Raw genomic sequence first — 20,291 nt, forward strand, 5'->3', positions numbered from 1 at the left:
GTGGGGCAGGGAGCTGGATGGCGGGGGTGGTTGGAAGCAGGGCCTGGCTCTGGGTCCTGGAGGAAGATTCCGAGAAAGCAGTATAGCACCCATCCTGGAACCGGCGGGGGTCGTGGGGGGGGGGGGGTCTCTGCTGCTCCCTGGCGTGGCGGCGCCTGTATGGGGAAAGGGTGGGGATGGGGTACATCCGGGAGATAACGGCACTGAGGCAGGTGCAGGGGAGGGGAAGGGGGTACCTGGGCTCCCCCCACCTAGAAATCATGCCCATTTTTCCCTTTATTCTCTCTTTGCACCCCAGCTAGGGTTGCCAGACAAAATACAGGATGCCCAGTTAAATTTGAATTTCAGGTAAATAACAAATAGTTTGTCGGTATGAGTTTCCTAGAGGGAATTCCCTGGCGGTCCAGTGGTTAGGACTCCGCGTTTCCAGGGCAGGGGGCCTGGGTTTGATCCCTGGTCGGGGAACTAAGATCCCGCAAGCGGAGTGGCACAGCCAAAGAAAAAAGAGTCTCCTAGATATCCCACTTAGAAGCTGCCCAGCAGCCTCACTCTCCCTCCTTCTCTCTCTCCCCTGCTGGCTTATCTTGCCCGCCATCCCCCTCCCAAACTTCTGGGTGCAAATGTCCATTCCCCAGGAAAAAGCCTGGAAGAATTCCTCTGGTTTCCTTCCCTTCCAGGAGACCTTGGTCCGTTTTCACCTCCATCCCTCTGGTCAATTCTTGGAGGTCATGGGCAGGACCCTTCCCAGACCTCCACCACCATGGCCATGAGCCTTCTCTCCAAGCCCAGGGCTCCAAGCCATCTGTGTTCCCTTAATTGTCAAAACAGCAGGAACTACCATCAGTCCCATTGCTCAGATGTACTAACAGAGGCTCTGGGGTAGGAGCAGCCAGGCTTGCAGGGAGACCGAGGCCAGCAGGAATTCCTTCTCAAGGTTGTTAAATCACAACCCTGAATGCTTTAAGGATATAATGAAACCAGGAGACTGGGTGGGTATTTTGGTGGGGGGAAAGGGGAGGAAGATAAATATTGGGGTTTGGGGGAATCCTAGCAGGTGGCCCCTTCCCAGTTTCAGAAGTGGAACCCCATATCTGGAAAGTAAGCAGGTGTTTGCCTCACCCGCCTCCTCTTCCAAAGAAAGGGTGTCGCAATCAAAGCAGACACAAGCCAGGTTTGTTCTACTGCTCCACGCCACCCCCTACTTGGCGCACGGGGGCATGACCAGGAAAATGGCACGGTTTACAGGAAATCAGAGTGAGGTCCCCGTTAACCCCTTCAAGGAAGCTTTGGAAAACAGCCCTCCAGGGGTCTGGATCCCCCATCAACACACCATCCCCCTCCGACACCTGACTTCACATCCCCCCTTCCGCCAGATGCCCAACTTAAAATCAAATTAAAATGACACCGAGGCAAAAATACAAAGTTTTGCCAATATGCCCTCAAGGGGAGGCCATGAGGAAATTGGCGATTCTGTGCAGGGCCGGCAAGTATGCAAATCAATATAATTATGGAGGAGAATTTAGGGGTATCTAGCAAGATTACCGTTGCACGCAGGCTTTGATCCAGAATTATCTCTTCTCGTTGCGGTAAGAACCCTTTGAAGTTGCTGCTGTTATAATCCTACTTTACAGGAGGAAACTGAGGCTCAGGTGGTTATCAGTAAGTTGCCCAAAGTTTACCACTTAATAATTGTGAGAGCCGGAAATAATGCAAGCTCCAGATTACTCCCTGGAGGGAGTGTGGTTTTGTAACAATAGGAAGTCTGTCTGTCCACCAGTCTGGTTACTTCCACACAATGTAATACTAGGCAGTTGCCTGTAAGAACAAGGAAGCTCTCTGAGCACTGATATTAAACAATGTCTAAGGTAAATTGTTTATGAAACAGCAAAAGGTGTAACCCAGGGAGACCAGAAGAAAGAGTGTGTAGAGCTTTGCTGATGTTTGCTTTTAAAACGTGTGAACATTTGTAAACACATAAGATACCTCTGGAAAGAAACACAAGATTTGGTTACCTGGTCATGTCTGAGACCCTGACGGCTAGCGATAGGAGCAGGAGGAAGGTTATTTTTAGATGCGGAACCATAGGAGTATGCAAAAAGTTAAATACATTTTTTAATAATAATAATAATATGCTAAGAGGTTGCTGATGTAACACAAAAGCTAGCCATGGGACTTTCCTCAATTATGACTTTTATAAACCATCACAGCCACTCAGGCCTCTTTTTTTTTTTTTTTTTGGCCACAGCTTGAGGCATGGGGGAATCTCAGTTCCCCGACCAGGGCTTGAACCCGTGACCCCTGCAGTGGAAGTGCAGGGTCTTACCCACTGGACCGCCAGGGAAGTTCCACTACTCAGGTTTCTTGATGAGAGGAGGTGAAGGGAGCTCCAGGCTCTCCTTGCCCTAGAAAACATTCTTACCTGGATGGTGAGCTCCTACACATACTTCAAAGCCCAGCTGAAATGTCCCCTCCTCCAAGAAGCCTTCCCTGACCCCCCAAGAAGCTGAGTTCTTCTCCACTGGGGAAGGCACTCCATGGGGCTACGAGCTTTGGTGCTGGACTCTGTCCCCCACTCCCACCCCAGCATGGAAGATTCTAGAAGTGGGACTCCAGCTGCCAGCATAGAGATGGACTCACAGGGAGGGTTTGGTGAATAAATGCACAGCCAAAAGTGGACTGAGGATCAGGCCCACATATCTGGGGTGGGGGGGCCCCTCTGTCCTCAATTTTCCTCTACTACCAAGTGGGTGTGACAGGGAAAGATCCCTGTTCACCAGCTGGCCTTGACCCTGAGGGAGCCCAGGGCAGGAGGCTGTTGTGTTCCTATTGCAGGAGGACATGCCCTCGGGTTACTTACCCCAAGTTCATGCTGCCCCACAGACTGAAAAACTTAGTAAATACTATTGAGAAATCTGGGGCAGTACCAGGGAGTGGGGAGCCCATGGGGAGTGGAGGGCTGGGCTGAGGAGGGAGAAAGGCGGGAGCTAGATAAAAGGCAGCCTCCAGCAAGCTCTGCTCACTCCTCCCCCTGCCCCTCTGTCTCTCTGTCCCTCCGTCCCTCTGTCCCTTCACTGTCCTGGCACCATGCATCCTACCTCGGGTCCCAGTCTGCTGCTGCTGCTGGCCAGTCTCCCCCTGGCCCTGGGGGACCCCATGTGAGTAGTCACAGCCCGACCCCAAACAAGGCTGCTTCTGAGATGGGAGTGGGCATTTGTGGGTACAGGTCCCTGCAAGTTTAGGGCGCATGCGCGGTGTTGGGTGATTCTGTGGACGGGAAGTTTGGACTTCATAGGATCTGGGAGTTTGTAGTTTCAGGATTTAAGGGTTTAGGGATTTCGTATGGGTGTATGTGAATGAGGAGGTGGAGTTGGCTGTATTTATAGGTCTGGGGTGCTAGAGGTTTAGGGAGAAGTTTAGGGTGTTCCAGGGTTGGGTGTTTACAGACTTGGGGTGTTTAAAGATTTAGGGGTCAGGGCTCCCAGAGTTGGTGGTTTTGATTTGAAGGTTCAGGAGTTGATGGGATTTGAAGCCCCTGAGCTGTCTGCCGGTCACCAGATCCCCTGTGGGAACAGGGGCTGGGGCAGAGCGCTAACCGGATAGGGCTGGCATCTCGGGCTCCAGGCATGACAGCTCCATGCCCTGTGCTCCCCTCTGGCAGGTATTCCATGATCACCCCCAACATCCTGCGTCTGGAGAGCGAGGAGACGGTGGTGCTGGAGGCCCACGAAGGGGAAGGGAATATACCAGTCGCCGTCACTGTCCACGACTTCCCGTCCAAGAAACAAGTGCTGTCCAGCGAAAACACCGAGCTGAACAGTGCCAATGGCTACCTGGGCACCGTCACCATAAAGGTGGGCACGCACGGGGAGCCCAGCCCCGCTGACACCCCACCCCCTCTTTGAGCGCTCCGGCTGCTGAGCCCCTCCTCCCTCTCTGAGCCCCACCCACTCTATCTGAGCCCGGCCCCTTCTGTCTGAGTCTCCTCCCCATTCTGAGCCCCTCCCCTCTCTGAATCTCCGCCCCTTTTGAGTCCCTCCCTTTGCTGAGCCCCTCACGCTGCTTCTTCCAGTGCTTTCTCTGAGGTGCCTCCACCTTTTTTGTTAAACTTTTTATTTATTTTATATTGGGGTAGAGTTGATTAACAATGCTGTGATAATTTCAGGTGTACAGCAAAGTGATTCAGTGATACATATACCTGTATATATTCTTTTTCAAGTTCTTTTCCCATTTAGGTTGTTACATAATATTGACCAGAGTTCCCTGTGCTATACATAGCCCCCTTATCTCTCTCAACTCCACCCCCTTCCAAGCAGGACCATCTCGGAGCCCCCCCCCCATTTCTGAGCCCCTCCTCTCCAAGCCCCTCCCCCTCTAAGCCCTCTCTCCCTTCAGAGCCCCTCCCCTCTCTGAGTCTCCTCCTCTTTCGGAGTCCCCTTCCCGTTCTGAGCCCTCCCTCCTCTGAGCCCACTGTCTGATTCCCCCTTCCCATCCTTCCCTCTGACTCCCACCCCCTCTCTTGCCCTTGCCCTCTCTCCAAGTACCCTTTTTCCCCCCAAACCTTGGCAAACAAGGGAGACCAGGAGTGATGGGCAGGCTCTGTTGTGAAGAGGGGCAGGTGTGGATCCAGCCAAAGACAAGGGGCCCTAGAGCCTAATAATCCCCTGTTCATGCCCAGATCCCGGCCAGCAAGGAGTTAAAATCAGAGAAGGGGCACAAATTCGTGACTGTCCAGGCGGCCTTCGGGAACGTCCTGGTGGAGAAGGTGGTGCTGATAAGCCTTCAGAGTGGGTACCTCTTCATCCAGACGGACAAGACCATCTACACCCCAGGCTCCACGGGTAAGGGTCTGGGGGTGGCTGGAGAGGGCCGGGGGCAGGGCTGGGGGGAGGGGCAGGGCCTCACCCAGCTCTCCCTTTCTCTCCCGCCTCGTCTCAGTCCTCTATCGGATCTTTACCGTTGACCACAAGCTGCTGCCCGTGGGCCAGACAGTTATCGTCAGCATTGAGGTACCAGCCAACCGGGGCCCCAGACCTACCCGGGGCAGAGACTCGGGGAGAGACAAAGAGATAGAGACAGAGAAAGAAGACACCGGCAAAGGCCCAGCAGCAGAGACCTAAAGGCAAAGAAATATGTAGAGGCACACAGATGGGGAGAGGGGGCGGGGGCCCAGGGAGACTACGTAGAGAGATGCTTGCGCCCGTGGATTCTGGGTCCCGATAAACCCCTGGTCACTGTTTGACTCTGGGCAGGTCACTTCACCTTTCCAAGTCTCCTTTTCCTCATCTGAAGATTGGGATAATGACAGACGCTAATTCTATGTAGTCTGTTCCGGCTAGTGCAGCCAGAGGGCGCTTGTGAGCACCCCTCCTCTGCCCGCGGCGCTCCAGGGCTCCCACCTCCCTCGAGGTAAAAGCCCAAGTCCTCCCCGCTGCCCACTAGGCCTGGCCCTACCTACCCCGTCCCCTCCAAGCCCTCACCTCCTCCCTGTCTCCCCCTCGCTCACTCTGCTCCAGCCACACCGGCCTCCTCACTGTTCCTCCAACAGCCCAGGCACAGTCTGCCCCAGGACCTTTGCACAGGCTATTCCCTCTACCCAAAAAACCCTCTTCCTCCAAATTTCCACACAGCTTGCTCCATCACCTCCTTCAAGTCTTTGCTCAAATATCACCAGTGTCCCAGTTTTACAGTGAGACCTCTCTGAGCGCCCCATAAAATTGCAACACCCAGGGCTTCCCTGGTGGCGCAGTGGTTGAGAGTCCGCCTGCCGATGCAGAGGACGCGGGTTCGTGTCCCGGTCTGGGAAGATCCCACATGCCGCGGAGCGGCTGGGCCCGTGAGCCACGGCCACTGAGCCTGCGCATCCGGAGCCTGTGCTCCGCAACGGGAGAGGCCACAGCAGTGAGAGGCCCGCGTACCGCAAAAAAAAAAAAAAAAATTGCAACACCCCCTCTCTCATCCGTCCCCCCCAACCCCCCCCCCCCCACACACACACAGGCACTCCACTCTCATCTTCCCTTCCTCCACTCTTATTTTCCTTCCGGGCCATCTCCCTTTAGCATCTTCTAAATTGGATTTATTCATTTGTTAATCGCACCTTCTCCCAACATCCTTTGAACTTAAATTCCAAACGGAAAGGAATTATCTGTTGACGCCATGCTTGCCAGGTAGTAGGGTAAATAAAAACTTACTGGAAGAAGGGAGAGAGGGAAGGAGAGGGGAGAAAGAAGCGGGGAGCGATGGGCAGGGAAAAACAAGTGTAGGAGGAACGGAGAGAGAAGGAAGGGAAGGAATGGAGTATGTGCTCCTCACGGGGTCTTCGTGAGTATGTACTGAGATCACACAGACCTAACAGGGACCAGGTTCTGAAGGCTGTGAGCTGGCTTTAGGGACTGTGGGATACGCGGGGAACAGAGAACACAACACACACCTCCTCTAAAGGCACAGAGCTGCCCGGCTCCCATGAAATGTCACCTTGTGCCGACAGGAGCACGTTATCCACAATTACCCCAATTTCCAAGAGAAGCCGGAACACCAGATTCCTATGTGATGTCCTCTTGTTGTTTAACTGTTGGCAACGAATGAAATGATATGTGTGTTAGGTCAAGCCATGCGACATTGCTATGCTTTAGGTCAAAAAAGGCAAATGTGGGCAATTATGTGTGATTTATACAAATCAAACGCTTAGTGCAGGGTCCTGCACAAAAGTAGGTGATAAACGCTAGTTTTTATTAGTCTTCAGAGAGACACTGATCACCATACCAAACCAGTGACATAGGAGCTATAATTATCTCCGTTTTCTAGATGTGCACCCTGAGCACAGAGAGGTTAAGTAACTTGCCCACGTCACACAGCTTGTAAGTGGCACAGTGGGGATTTGAACCCAGGCTGACTGGCTCAGGTGCATGTTCTTAACCACTGCCCCTGTAGACACGACACAGTGTCCAGACACAGAGAGGGAGGGGAGAGCCAAAGGGCTAAGCCTGGTCTCTGAAGAGCCATTTCTCTCCCTGTCTCCCCACAGACCCCCGATGGCATTCCCATCAAGCGGGACTCCCTGTCTTCTCACAACCAGTTTGGCATCTTGCCCTTGTCTTGGAACATCCCAGAGCTGGTCAAGTATGTCACGCTCTCCAGGAGGGGGTTCAGGGCTCCCCTACCCCAGAAGAGGGAGTGGGGGGCTGCTAGGTCTGGTCAGATCACTAGCCTGCTTTCGCCACAGCATGGGGCAGTGGAAGATCAAAGCCCACTACGAAGATTCTCCGCAGCAGGTCTTCTCTGCCGAGTTTGAGGTGAAGGAATACGGTAAGGGGAGCAGGGAGCCGCGGGTGGGAGCGTGGGGAAGGAGGGGGGAGCACATAATTCTGGGCCCAGTGCTGGCTCACTACCCACCACGACCTGTTCCCCCAGTGCTGCCCAGTTTTGAGGTCCAAGTGGAGCCTGAAGAGAAATTCTACTACATCGATGACCCAAACGGCCTGAAAGTCAACATCATTGCCAGGTGAGGGATAGGGGAGGGACCAGCTGGGGGGAGGGGCTCAGCCACAGCCCACAGGAGTTTGGAGGGGGGAGAATCTGAGGCTCTCCCGCCTCACAGGTTCCTGTACGGGGAGAATGTGGACGGGACGGCTTTCGTCATCTTTGGAGTCCAGGACAACGACCGGAGGATTTCATTGGCCCACTCCCTCACCCGTGTTCCGGTACCTGACAGAGGCCCCCTCTACGTCTCTTCCACTCTTGTCCCCATCAGCGCCCCTCCCGCACCTGAGCCCCCCTCCCCACCCCAACCCCCGCCTCCGCTGAGCCTTCACTGTCTCCCCCAGATCACTGACGGTACTGGGGAGGCCAAACTGCAACGACAGGTCTTGCTGAACGGGGTACAGCCCTCCCAAGCCGACGCCCTGGTGGGCAAGTCCTTATACGTGTCTGTCACCGTCATCCTGCGCTCAGGTGAGGCCAGGCTGAGGGCAGGGGCCCAGCACCACTGTACGGTCCAGTCTGAGATGGGAGGCCCAGTATGAAGGCAGAGTCCAATCTGAGGGGGGAGGCCTGGTCCTGAGGAGTGGCCCAGGAGCCCACCCTCACGATTGGCCCCCCTCAGGCAGCGACATGGTGGAGGCAGAGCGTACCGGGATCCCCATCGTGACCTCCCCCTACCAGATTCACTTCACCAAGACCCCCAAGTTCTTCAAACCCGCCATGCCCTTCGACCTCATGGTGAGACCCAGGGCAGGGCTGCAAACCCCCTCCACCGCTCCTGAGCTTGACCATGCCTCTAGGTCTGCCTGAACCCCCTCCACCTGGCCTGCACCCACAGGTGTTCGTGACGAACCCCGACGGCTCCCCTGCCCGCCACATCCCGGTGGTGACCCAGGGCACCAACGTGCAGTCCTTGACCCAGGAGGACGGTGTGGCCAAGCTGAGCATCAACACACGCAACGACCGGCAGCCCCTGACCATCACCGTGAGTCCAGGCCGGCCTCGCGACCCCACACCAGGAGACAGGGGGCTTGATTTTATAGAGCAGGGTCCTGACGTTTGCACAAAGGGATCCTGTCCTGGGCATACAGGGGGGGTCCTTTCATTTGCCTAAAGGGATGTACCATCCACAGAGAGATGTTTTCATTTACATAGAAGGGCTCTTTTTTTACTTTATTTTATTGAAGCATAGTTGATTTACAATGTTGTGTTAATTTCTGCTGCACGGCAAAGTGACTCAGTTATATATATATATATGACTGAATATATATATATTTGTATATACCTTCTTTTTCATATTCTTTTCCATTATGGTTTATCACAGGATACTGTATCTAGTTCCCTGTGCTATACAGTAGGACCTTGGTGTTTATCCATCCTACATATATATGGTAGTTTGCATGCATAGAAGGGTTCTCATCTGCACAGCAGGGTCCTACCTTCTGCCTAGACGTCTTATAAGGACCCTTGCAATGGCATTGCGCCCACCTGGATAATCCCATCTCTTCCCCATTTCCTCAAGATCCTTAACCTAATCTCATCTGCAAAGTCTCTCTTGCCACATAAAATACCATGTTCCCTGGTCCCAGGGATATGGGTGTGGACATCTCTGGGGGGCCAGCATGCATCCATCTTTCCTCGCCCAGGTACGCACGCGGAAGGAGAATATCCCAGAGGCGCGACAGGCGACTAGGACCATGCAGGCCCTACCCTACAACACCCAGGGCAACTCCAACAACTACCTGCACCTCTCTGTGCCCCGAGTGGAGCTCAGGCCTGGGGAGACTCTCAATGTCAACTTCCACCTGCGCACGGACCCCAGGCACCAAGCCAAGATCCACTACTACACTTACTTGGTCTGTGGCTTCCTAGAACACCCAGCACCCCCGGGAGCCCTCCACCATCCCGGCTGCCCCCGCCATCCTCCCTCTTACCTTTCCGATACTTATACTGACCTGTTCTCCCCAGGTCATGAACAAGGGGAAGCTGTTGAAGGTGGGGCGGCAGGTGCGAGAGCCCGGCCAGGACCTGGTGGTGTTGCCCATGACCATCACACCGGACTTCATCCCTTCCTTCCGCCTGGTGGCCTATTACACGCTGATCACCAGCAACAACCAGTGGGAGGTGGTGGCCGACTCCGTGTGGGTGGATGTCAAGGACTCATGTGTGGGCACGGTAAGCTTTGTGGCATCTCTCTGTGCCCATCTGGGGACTCTCCACCTGGCTGTCACTCTCCCCATCTTGGGCCCTCTGGCTCTGTCTCTCTCCAACTCCTTTTTAAAATTTGAAAATTTATTTTATTTATTTATTTATTTTGGCTGTGTTGGGTCTTCGTTGCTGCACTCGGGCTTTTCTCTAGTTGCAAGCGGGGGCTACTCTTCGCTGCGGTGCGCGGGCTTCTCATTGCAGTGGCTTCTCTTGTTGCAGAGCATGGGCTTTAGGCGCGTGGGCTTCAGTAGTTGTGGCACATGGGCTCAGTAGTTGTGGCACATGGGCTTAGTTGCTCCGCGGCATGTGGGATCTTCCCGGACCAGGGTTCGAACCAGTGTCCCCTGCATTGGCAAGCGGATTCTCAACCACTGCGCCACCAGGGAAGACCTCTCTCCAACCTTCTGAATCTGTTCCTCTCCTCCATTTGCAGGGTTCCTGCCTCTCTCTTCTTCTTTTCTTCCCTTTATGTTTCAGTCTCAGTATCCTTTTTTTCTTCCAGTTTTATTGAGATGTAATTGACACACAGCACTAACTTTAAAGTGTAGAGCATAATGAATTGACTTACGTACATCGTGAAATGATCACAGTACGTTGAGTGAACATCCATCATCTCACAGAGGTACAGAATTAAAGAAATAGAAAAAATAATCTTTTCCCTTGTGCTGAGAACTCAGGGTTTCCTCTAATGACTTTCATATATAACGTACAGCAGCGTTAATTATATATTTGCATCTTGTACATTACACCCCTGGTACTTATTCATCTTACAACTGGAAGTTGTAATTCAATTCCCCCTCCCCTTACCTCTGGTAACCACAAATCCGATCTCTTTTTCTGAGTCTGTTTGTTTGTCGTGAAGTACCATTGACCTACATCACTATGTTAGTTCCTGGTCTACAACATAGTGATTCGATATTTCTCTACGTTTCAAAGTGTTCACCACGATGAGTCTAGTGAGTGACCGTGTGTCACCATACAGAGATACTACGTGGTTATTGACTTTCATCCCCAAGACTCATTTATTTTGTAACTGGAAGCTTGTACTCAGTATCTCTCTTGCTGCTGGCTTTCTCTCTTTTCTTGACTTTCTGCCTGAGGCCGGTTCTGCCTGCCTCCCTTCCTCTCTCTCTCCTTTCAGTCCAGCCCAGGACCTCCTTTGTCTTTGGCTTCCAGAGACCAGGGCCTTGCAGGGCTGACTTCTCCCTCCCTCCCCTCCAAACGTCCCCCCACCCAACCCCACCCCTGACCATAGCTGGTGGTGAAAAATGGCGGGAAGGAAGAGAAGCACCATAGGCCTGGGCAACAGATAACCCTGAAGATCGAGGCTGACCAGGGGTCCCGAGTGGGGCTGGTGGCCGTGGACAAGGGCGTGTTTGTGCTGAATAAGAAGAACAAATTGACGCAGAGTAAGGTATGCCCCCGCGTCACTGAGGTTGGTTTAGAGACGGCGTTGGGTTGAGGCGGGGAATGGTGCTGGGGGGAACAAATGGGTCTGAGTGGGGGTTAAGTGTAGAGGTCCGAATGGACGCAGATACGGGGATGGGTTGAAGTCAAGTTGACGATGAGAATGTGGATGGACAAGGGTCCAAGCTGGGGATGGTCCCGGGGATGGACACAGCTCCAGGTCTAACTCCAGATGGTCCACCATGGCCGGCCAGCCTGGGGACCAGGATGAGGATGGATGGGGTGGGGTTGGATGGACGTGTTGGCCAATCGGTGGAGGCACGGCTGACCCGATCTCGCCACACTCTCGGCCTCCACTCCCCACTGCAGATCTGGGACGTAGTGGAGAAGGCAGACATTGGCTGTACCCCAGGCAGTGGAAGTGACTATGCCGGCGTCTTCACGGATGCAGGGCTGGCCCTCAAGACCAGCAAAGGCCTACAGACCAACCAGAGGACAGGTGAGGATGCAGCCAGCAGCAGGGCTAGGGAGGGGCAGGGCTTCCACCTCCCAGAGACTGAGAACAGGTTAAGGGCAGCGCTCTGGGATGGGGGTGGGGGTATTGAAGTCCCGCCTCCGCCACCATCTGGCGTATTATTTCTTTCGGAACCTCAGTCTTTACATCTGTCACATGGGAGCAATAACACCCCGACCTCACGGGGGGCCACTGTGGGGAGGAAACCAAGGACACACAGTAGATGCCTAATCCTTCTGGTTCCCGGTCCACCTGCCCATAGATCCTGAGTGCCCGAAACCAGCCCCCCGCCGACGCCGCTCGGTGCAGCTCATGGAAAAGAGGATGGATAAAGGTGGGAGCCCTCCGTCGGCGCTCGCCCACCGCTTCCCACCCGAGATCCAGCCCCTACGGGATCCCAGACGGAGAGGGAGGGGGAGGGCCTGGCCGTGGGGAAGTTCTCCCTGGGGTCTGTCCTGAGTGCCTCCTGCTTCGAGGCTGAGGGCGCGCGGGGCGGGGGATCTGTGCTCCCACAGCCGGTCAGTACAACAAGGAGCTGCGCAAGTGCTGTGAGGACGGCATGCGGGACAACCCCATGAAGTTCCCGTGCCAGCGCCGGGCCCAGTTCATCCTGCAAGGCGACGCATGCGTGAAGGCCTTCCTGGACTGCTGTGAATACATCGCCCAGCTGCGGCTGCAGCACAGCCGCGACGGGACCCTGGAGCTGGCCAGGAGTGAGTCGGGTGGCAGGGAGGAGGCCCCTGTCCAAGGGAGGAGGAGGTGACTGTCCAAGGGGGAGGTGCCTGTCCAAGGGGGGAGGAGGTGCCTGTCCAAGGGGGGGGAGGTGCCTATCCAAGGGGGATGGTGCCTGTCCAAGGGGGGAGGAGGTGCCTGTCCAAGGGGGGAGGTGCCTGTCCAAGGAGGGAGGTGCTTATCCGAGGAGAGAGGAGGCGCCTGTTGGAGGAAAAAAGAAGCCTTCAGATGAGGAGCTAGGTGATTCAGGTCTGAGGGAAGAAGGACCCAGTCCAATGGGGGACTAGGTCCTTCTTCCCTTGCCTGGAAGGCTCATCCTGAGGCAAAGGAACTTCCTGCCTGGGAGGGTCATCCTGGCCCTGGCCCTGTCACTCTGAAGTTTGACCTTAGCAGTGCCCAGGACATCTGTGGTCTGAGGGCACGTTCTAGATGATAGGGCTTGTCACACTAGTTGCCAATGGGAAGACTAAGATGGGTTCTAGACTTGCCTTCACCAAAGAAAACTAATTCATGTTGCCTTCCAAAGAGAGGTGCCTAACTTACGCCTAATCGATGTTCGTTCATTCATTCATTCATTCAGTTCTGGATGTACACACTTGAAACTTTATATCTCAGGCCAAGTCAGTCTTAAGCAAAGCCAAAAGAAAATTCTCTTAGAAGCCCATTTCAAGCAAAACCAGAATGGTCTCCACCACAAAGTGGTATTTACAGAACTAACAAGAGTCCCCACTGCCGTCTGCTGAGAGGCAGAGGACCCCGGTGTGAACTGATCCCTCCTTTTTTTAAACATCTTTTAATATGTCTCGACTAAGAGAAGGACTTTTCTGCCAGGATGCGCTTTGTCAAAACTGAATGTTTGCAGACACCTCTCAGTGGCCGCCATTGCCAAAGTGGTCAAGTAGGTCTAAATCCCTTTATCTGGAAAGCTAGCAACTCCTCCACCCCTCCCCCGCTCCAAAGACACCAAGATTCCCAACACGCATGAACAAAGACTTCTACCTTCAGTCTCTTTGCAAATTGCGATAACTAGACATGGTGCTGTCTGCTCCAGTGACCCAAGACTTTTCTTTCGCAAAGAGGAAATTTGGACAAAACTTCTGATTTACTGGGGTATAATTTACGCACACGGATGTTTTGTGTTTTTTTTCCAGCATTGTGTCATTTCTGTAGCCAATTGGGGTGAGACAGAGGGTTGATTAAAAGTTAGTACCCCAAGGGCACTTTGATGGGTGGATTTGGGCATCTCTGGAATTCCACCTACTTTGTCGTTAGGCAGACCCAGAACCAAATTAAAATCTGTTCAGCGTTTTTTGAGGAAAGCCCAGCCAGGGTTGAACTCTATTCCAGCCCGGCTTCGTTTACGTGCAGATGGGGTCAAGCTGGCATTTAAAGGCCACCATCTCTTCAACAATCTCCACCAAGTCTGGGGAAATCTCTCAGCTCACCCCGTTGCTTTCAGGATGGACGTAACCATCAGACACAGCAGGCACGGTGCTTGGGGGCCAATGATGCTTTTAGAGGCTGATTCATGCAAATGTTTTCATTCCCTTGGAAATCAAAGACAGGAAAAAAAATCAATGCAGTTCAGCCTGGCTTATTTTCACCTTTCTACCAACAGAATTGTAAAATATGATTTTTAATTTTTTTTATGGAGAAAGGAACCCCCAGAGGCAAATGTGCCTAGGGTCCCCGGAAGTGATCACGTGACCCTGGGTGTGTCGCTGCGAGGAATCCCTCCAGGGTATTATAGAGATAAATATCTAAAAGGGGACAGTGGGGAAAGTGGGTCTGTTTTAACTCCCACCCCCCGCAGGTGACCTGGATGATGAAATAATCCCGGAGGAGGACATCATTTCCCGAAGCCAGTTCCCAGAGAGCTGGCTGTGGACCATTGTTGAGGACCTTAAAGTCGCAGACAAAAATGGGTAAGGCTGGGATGCTCCCACTTCCACCCACCCCCAGGCCAGCCCCTATCATCACCCCAGACTGGACATTGAGTCTGCACGCACCTCAATGCCCCCTCTTTTCTGGAATCATTGTGGAATCACACAACCTAGCCTAGAAGAGTTGGGGCTACCTACACGTGCCCACCTGCCAGCCCCACTCCAACCCTGTCCCTTGGGGCCCCTCCCTACCACCTCTCCCCCTCCACCATGCTAGGTATCTTCTAATGCCTCCCCTCCCCCATCCAGAATCTCCACGAAGCTCATGAACGTGTTTTTGAAAGACTCCATCACCACTTGGGAGATTCTAGCTGTGAGCTTGTCAGACAAGAAAGGTGAGAGAGGATGGTGGTCTGGTCCTCAGGAGGCCGGGACCCCAGACCGCCCCGGGCATTTTCTCATTCAATCCTGACAGATCCTTTGTTTCCTGGTGGCTGACACTTTCCTCTGGTTCCTGGAGAGGCAATAGAGTGTAGAATGTGAGTGACATGGTGCTTTTTGTAAATAGATTTTAGTTTTAGTGCAGTTTTGGTTCAGAGCAAAATTGAGAGGATGGTGCAGAGATTTCCCATATACCCCTTTCCCCACCACAGACACAGTCTCCCTCACCATCAACATCCCCCACCAGCATGGTGCATTTGTAACAATCGAAGGATGCATGGATACGTCATGATCACTGCAAGTTCTTAGCTGAGGTCAGGGTTCACTCTTGGTTTCGTACGTTCTATGGGTTTGGACAAATGTATAATGACATGTATTCACCATCATAGTATCATACAGAATGATTTATAGCAACAAAAACTTTGCAGGGGTGATGTTGCCATGATACTGGGTAAAGCAGTGAAGAAAAAATAGGGCTTCCCTGGTGGCGCAGTGGTTGAGAGTCCGCCTGCCGATGCAGGGAACGTGGGTTCGTGCCCCGGTCCGGGAAGATCCCACATGCCGTCCGGAGCCTGTGCTCCGCAGCGGGAGAGGCTGCAACAGTGAGAGGCCCGTGTACCGCAAAAAAAAAAAAAAAAAACAGGTCAACAAAGAAAAACTAAAAGAGGAAGCGGGATGAAATGAGTGATTGAAACATTGGTGGTTAGATTGTGAAACACGACAAAAAAAGGTGTATGTGTACACCCCCTGCCCTCCCGCCCCACCGCCACCAAGGGCTGGGTGTGAGACCCTGACACACCCTAGCCAAATACGGATGACTTACAGCAGGTCTCACAAGGAGAGTGAGGCACTGACTTTGAATGCAAAATTAAGTGGGTGCCAAAACACTCAGTCATCAAGATAAATCATATTTTCATGCAATAGGTTTTTTGGAAAAAAATCAAAATGAATGCAAAAAAAACATGTTGTACAAAATATCCAGATTTTAAATATAAACCAGCCATAATGGGGTTTGAGGTAAAAGGAAAGATGTGTCCCATGTGCATGTTTTATGTATATTCTAAAGGTTAATTTTTTCCAGAGCATTAAAGAGGTTGAAAAACTATTGAAAACACTAAAACATTTTAAAACTAGGTGTATTAAAACTCACAACATTAAGTGTATTTTATTTATAGCAAACTCAGAACTTAATATACTCTAGTATAAGTTTGTTTGGTTGTAATTTATCATAAATTTTACTTTATTGTCATTTTACTTTCCTGGCTTCAAGATTTTCAAAATCTGCTTCTTTGTCTATCTTGCTACTAATGCAAGGTATTGCAATTTTCTGCTAATTTCTCTTGAACAAGTGATGATGGCAGATGAAATCATATGCACAGAGCACATAGTTTTCCTTCTGCCTGAGACTCCAAAGCCACTCAGCACTGTTCTAGTTTGGGGCCCCCATCCCTGTTTCAAATCAGAGCATCTTCATATTTGCCTGTTGTACATTTCCATATATCGAGATTGTGTGTGAGGTTCCCTTTACCTAAAAAAAAGTTCCTGCAGCTTGAAAAAAAAAAAAAGTTGAAAACCACAGTTAGATCCTTGCCCCTCAAAGCCTATTCCCTGGGCCAGCTGCAATCTGGTAAAGTAGGTTTACCAGGGAGTTTGTTAGACATTCAGAATCTTAGTCACTCCTAACCTGCTCAGTCAGAATGTGCATTTTATCACTGGAAACATCTCCTGATCCCCAGGAGATTTGTATGGACATGAATGTTGGAAGAGTTCTTCCCTGCACCAGCATTTCTCAATCTCATCACTGATGTCATTCTGGGCTGGGTCATTCTTTGTGGCAGGGGACTGTCCTGTGCAATGTAAGATGTTGGGTATCTTCATGGCTTCTACCTGCTAGATTCCAGTAGCAACCCATCTCCCTGGTTGTGACATCCAAAATGTCCCCAGATATTACCAAATGTCCCCGGAGGGGGGGGGGGGCAGAATCCCTGTGGTTTTTAGATCTTGCCTGTGATGTCTTTTCAACATCATTAACCCTCTACATATTACCTCATTTAATGCTCACAACTACCCTATAAGGTTGGTACTATGATTCTCCTACAACTGAGAACACTGAAGCCAGGGAAAGAAGGTGACTTGCCCAGGATCACAAGTGAATGAAACTTTCAGGAATCCAAACTTCAGAATAAAGACTGAAGCATGATAACCAATAGAACTTGAAATTTTTAGACTTGTGAGCTGTTAGGAATTAAAGAGTCAGTAAGGTTAAAAGCAAGGAGCTTCCCAAGCCCAAGTGCCTGTGTCCAAATCGCAGGTCCTCCTCGGGGCAGCTGTGTGGCCTTCGTCAAGTTACCCAGCCTCTCTGTGCTCATCCGTAAAATAGGCACAATAGAAATAGTACCTATTCAAAGTGTTGGGATTTTATAATAGTGATAATAGTACCTGACACATTGTAAATGTTCAATGAGTGTGAGCTATTATTTTTATTATTGGAGTCGAACGTACTTTAGGGATCAAAGGGTAAATGCCTTTCGGAGATGCATAGACGCTCTCTTAAATGACACAAAGCAGGCATCAGAAGTCATTTCTTTCTTTCTTTCTCTTTTTTAATTGAAGTATAGTTGATTTACAGTGTTGTGTTAGTTTCTGGCGTAGCCATGTCTTTTTAAAAAAATATTTATTTATTTATTTACTTTTTGGCTGCGTGGGGTCTTAGTTGCAGCGCGGGCTCTTCGTTTTGGCGTGAGGGCTTCTCTCTAGTTGTGTTGTACTGGCTCCAGAGCACGTGGGCTCTCTAGTTGTGGCTTGCATGCTCAGTAGTTGTGGGTCACGGGCTTAGTTGCCCTGTGGCATGGGGGATCTTAGTTCCCAGACCAGGGATTGAACTCACGTCCCCTGCATTGGAGGGCGGATTCTTAACCACTGGACCACCAGCGAAGTCCCTCATTTCTTTTTAACAAAGAGATTTTTTAAAAATGTATTAGGTTTTCAGAAACAATTGAGCAAAAAGTATAGAGAGGTGCCACGTACCCCTCTCTCCCCCAGATTCCCCTATTGTTAACATCTTGCATTAGTGTGGTACGTTTGTTATAGTGGATGGGCCAATACTGATACATTATTATGAACTGAAGTCCATAGTTGACATTAGGATTCACTCTTGGTGTTGTACATTCTATGGGTTTGGATAAATACATCATGACTTGTAGCCACTGTCACAGTATCACACAGAATAATTGTTTCACTGCCTTGAAGTGACAGGAAATGTGTATCATAAGTCATTCCTTTTTTGGTTCTCTTTCCATTCTTCCTTCCGTCTCATTCAAGGAGAAAAGCTAAGTCTAGTGCAAGGATGTTTACCTTGTCTCTACTTCTTGTTTAACTCCTTTTTTAAACGAAGAGAGAGTGGTCTAGCTTTCTGCGGGCAACACAAGCCAACTAGTATTTAACAAAATCATTTTGTTTTCCTTGAGGTAACCTGTTTATAGCACAAGAACCTGGGTTCTCATGCACTGTAGTAAATTAAATTTGAGTTTAAAAATGTGAATAGTAAGTAAGAAATGGTAAATTAAACCAGTGACTCTAGCAGACCCCCCGAGGGTGATGAGTAAATGACTGTCGATTGGGAAATAAGGATTTTGTTCAAGCCTCTGATTATTATTTTTTCTGCCATTGAAGAATACGGAAAATTATCAGATCTTTTTTTTTTCTTTTTTGGCGGTGGTGCGTGGCTTATGGAATCTTAGTTCCCCAACCAGGGATTGAACCCTGGTCCAGTCAGGGATTGGCCCTCAGCAGTGAGAGCAGGGAGTCCTAACCACTGGACCGCCAGGGAATTCCCTCCAATCTTAATAGATTTCTTGGTGTAACATTATGATTAATGTGATAATGTTTTCACAAATTTCACTTGCATCAACACTTTGCTTACATTTAATCTGGTAACTGTTGTATCACAAGTAACCACTGTTTTTGAGCATCGTTTTGCTCAGTTGTTAACAAAATTCAACTGAGTAAATTTGAAGATCTAATTGGGTTTGTTAAACAATTCATGAGCTGGGCAGCATCTTATCTGGCAAGGAGAGATACTCAGAGGAGTTGTACAAAATTAAAGGTTTTTATAGAATGAAGGGTAGGGCAAACAAGTCATCAGCAAGAGAAAAATGTCCTCATTGGAAGAAAGTAACAATTCAGGTAAGACAGTTTCTCATTGGCTGAGCTGCAGTGTTTTCATTGGCTGGGCTTGTTGCTGGGCAGGAAGAAAATCTTCCTTCCTCCTACTGTAGTTAAGTTAATTGCACTTTCTGTTTGGGAGTGCAAACATCTTTTCCAGTTGGGGTCTGTAATTGAAGCTTCTTCCTGTTGGGATCTGTTGACATCTTCCTGTTTGGGATAACATCTTCCTGTTTGGGATAACTGAAGTCAGTGGTAGGGCATCAGAGCTCCCTCTACAGGCCTTCCCTTCTCCAATTTTAGTTGAGGTGTCCTTTCATTAATTTTTACAATGTAGATCAGCACTGTCCATTAGAAATATAATGCAAGCTGTGTATGTCATCTAAAATTTTCTGGTAGCCCCACAAAAAAGGAGTAGATTAAATCAATTTTAATAATACACTTTATTTAATCCAAATATATCCAAAATATTATTATTTCAACATTTTGTAAAAATTTGCAAAACCACTACCACAGTAATCATGTTACAATAGCAAATCTATTAATATTTAAGAATAACCGATTAATATCTCAAATTTATTAATCAAGTTTTTTTTCGTTTTTTTTTTTTGCGGTACGCGGGCCTCTCACTGTTGTGACCTCTCCCGTTGCGGAGCACAGGCTCCGGACGCGCAGGCTCAGCGGCCATGGCTCACGGGCCCAGCCGCTCCACGGCATGTGGGATCTTCCCGGACCGGGGCACGAACCCGTGTCCCCTGCATCGGCAGGCAGACCCTCAACCGCTGTGCCACCAGGGAAGGCCCATGTATTTTATTTTTGTTTGTACTGAGCCTTTGAAATCTGCCATGTATTTTATACTGACAGTGCATCTAAATTAGGATGCTAGCTTTTCATTGAAAATACTCTGATCTGTATTTTGGGATCCATAAAATTTACAGTTGAAAAGGTAGATTGGCCTATCCAAGTTGTTCTAAACATACTTAAACTAAAAACTTTAAAAGTTTTCCAATCACTGAATCAAGCATCCTTTTTAAAATTGAGATGTAATTCACATAACATGAAAGTCACCATTTGAAAATGTACAATTCAGTGGTTTTTATTACATTCACAATGAGCATTGGTTTTTTAAGTTTAAATCTAAGTTAATTAAAAGGAAATAAAAGTAGGAATCCAGTTCTCACTCGAGCTAGCCACATTTCAAGTGCCCAGTGACCACTTGGGGCTACCATTTTGGAGATCGTACATATAGACCCTTCATTTATGCTTGCCTTCTTCCCTCCTACATATCTATCTATGAGTAAAATTACAGAGAAAATGGGAACCATTAAATCATGGCAACTCCCCGCCACCACCACCATCTGTAAGTTATCACCATTAATGATGGTTCGTCTATGGGCTTCTGCAAAGACAGGCTGACCTTGGGACAGCTCCAGTGGTCAGAGGTAAGCACTGAGACATTGGTAGGG

General features: G+C 50.1%; 1 protein-coding gene across 1 annotated transcript in view; it reads left to right on the forward strand.

Annotated features, from left to right (window-relative positions):
* Positions 1-3,033: 3,033 nt before the first annotated feature.
* C3 (complement C3) overlaps positions 3,034-20,291 on the forward strand; it is a 34,874-nt gene continuing 17,616 nt past the window's right edge. Inside the window, exons 1-19 of the mRNA XM_033854534.2 lie at positions 3,034-3,155; positions 3,659-3,851; positions 4,676-4,838; positions 4,936-5,006; positions 7,022-7,116; positions 7,220-7,302; positions 7,408-7,498; positions 7,595-7,697; positions 7,821-7,947; positions 8,099-8,214; positions 8,315-8,461; positions 9,123-9,332; positions 9,445-9,651; positions 10,940-11,098; positions 11,461-11,590; positions 11,868-11,939; positions 12,121-12,318; positions 14,151-14,262; positions 14,530-14,615. Coding sequence (XP_033710425.1) covers positions 3,085-3,155; positions 3,659-3,851; positions 4,676-4,838; positions 4,936-5,006; positions 7,022-7,116; positions 7,220-7,302; positions 7,408-7,498; positions 7,595-7,697; positions 7,821-7,947; positions 8,099-8,214; positions 8,315-8,461; positions 9,123-9,332; positions 9,445-9,651; positions 10,940-11,098; positions 11,461-11,590; positions 11,868-11,939; positions 12,121-12,318; positions 14,151-14,262; positions 14,530-14,615 — 2,434 coding nt within the window. The 5' untranslated portion in view covers positions 3,034-3,084. The remainder of the gene's footprint in view (positions 3,156-3,658; positions 3,852-4,675; positions 4,839-4,935; positions 5,007-7,021; positions 7,117-7,219; positions 7,303-7,407; positions 7,499-7,594; positions 7,698-7,820; positions 7,948-8,098; positions 8,215-8,314; positions 8,462-9,122; positions 9,333-9,444; positions 9,652-10,939; positions 11,099-11,460; positions 11,591-11,867; positions 11,940-12,120; positions 12,319-14,150; positions 14,263-14,529; positions 14,616-20,291) is intronic.

The sequence above is a fragment of the Tursiops truncatus genome, chromosome 3 (genome assembly GCF_011762595.2).
Source record: "Tursiops truncatus isolate mTurTru1 chromosome 3, mTurTru1.mat.Y, whole genome shotgun sequence".
Taxonomy (NCBI): Eukaryota; Metazoa; Chordata; class Mammalia; order Artiodactyla; family Delphinidae; genus Tursiops; species Tursiops truncatus.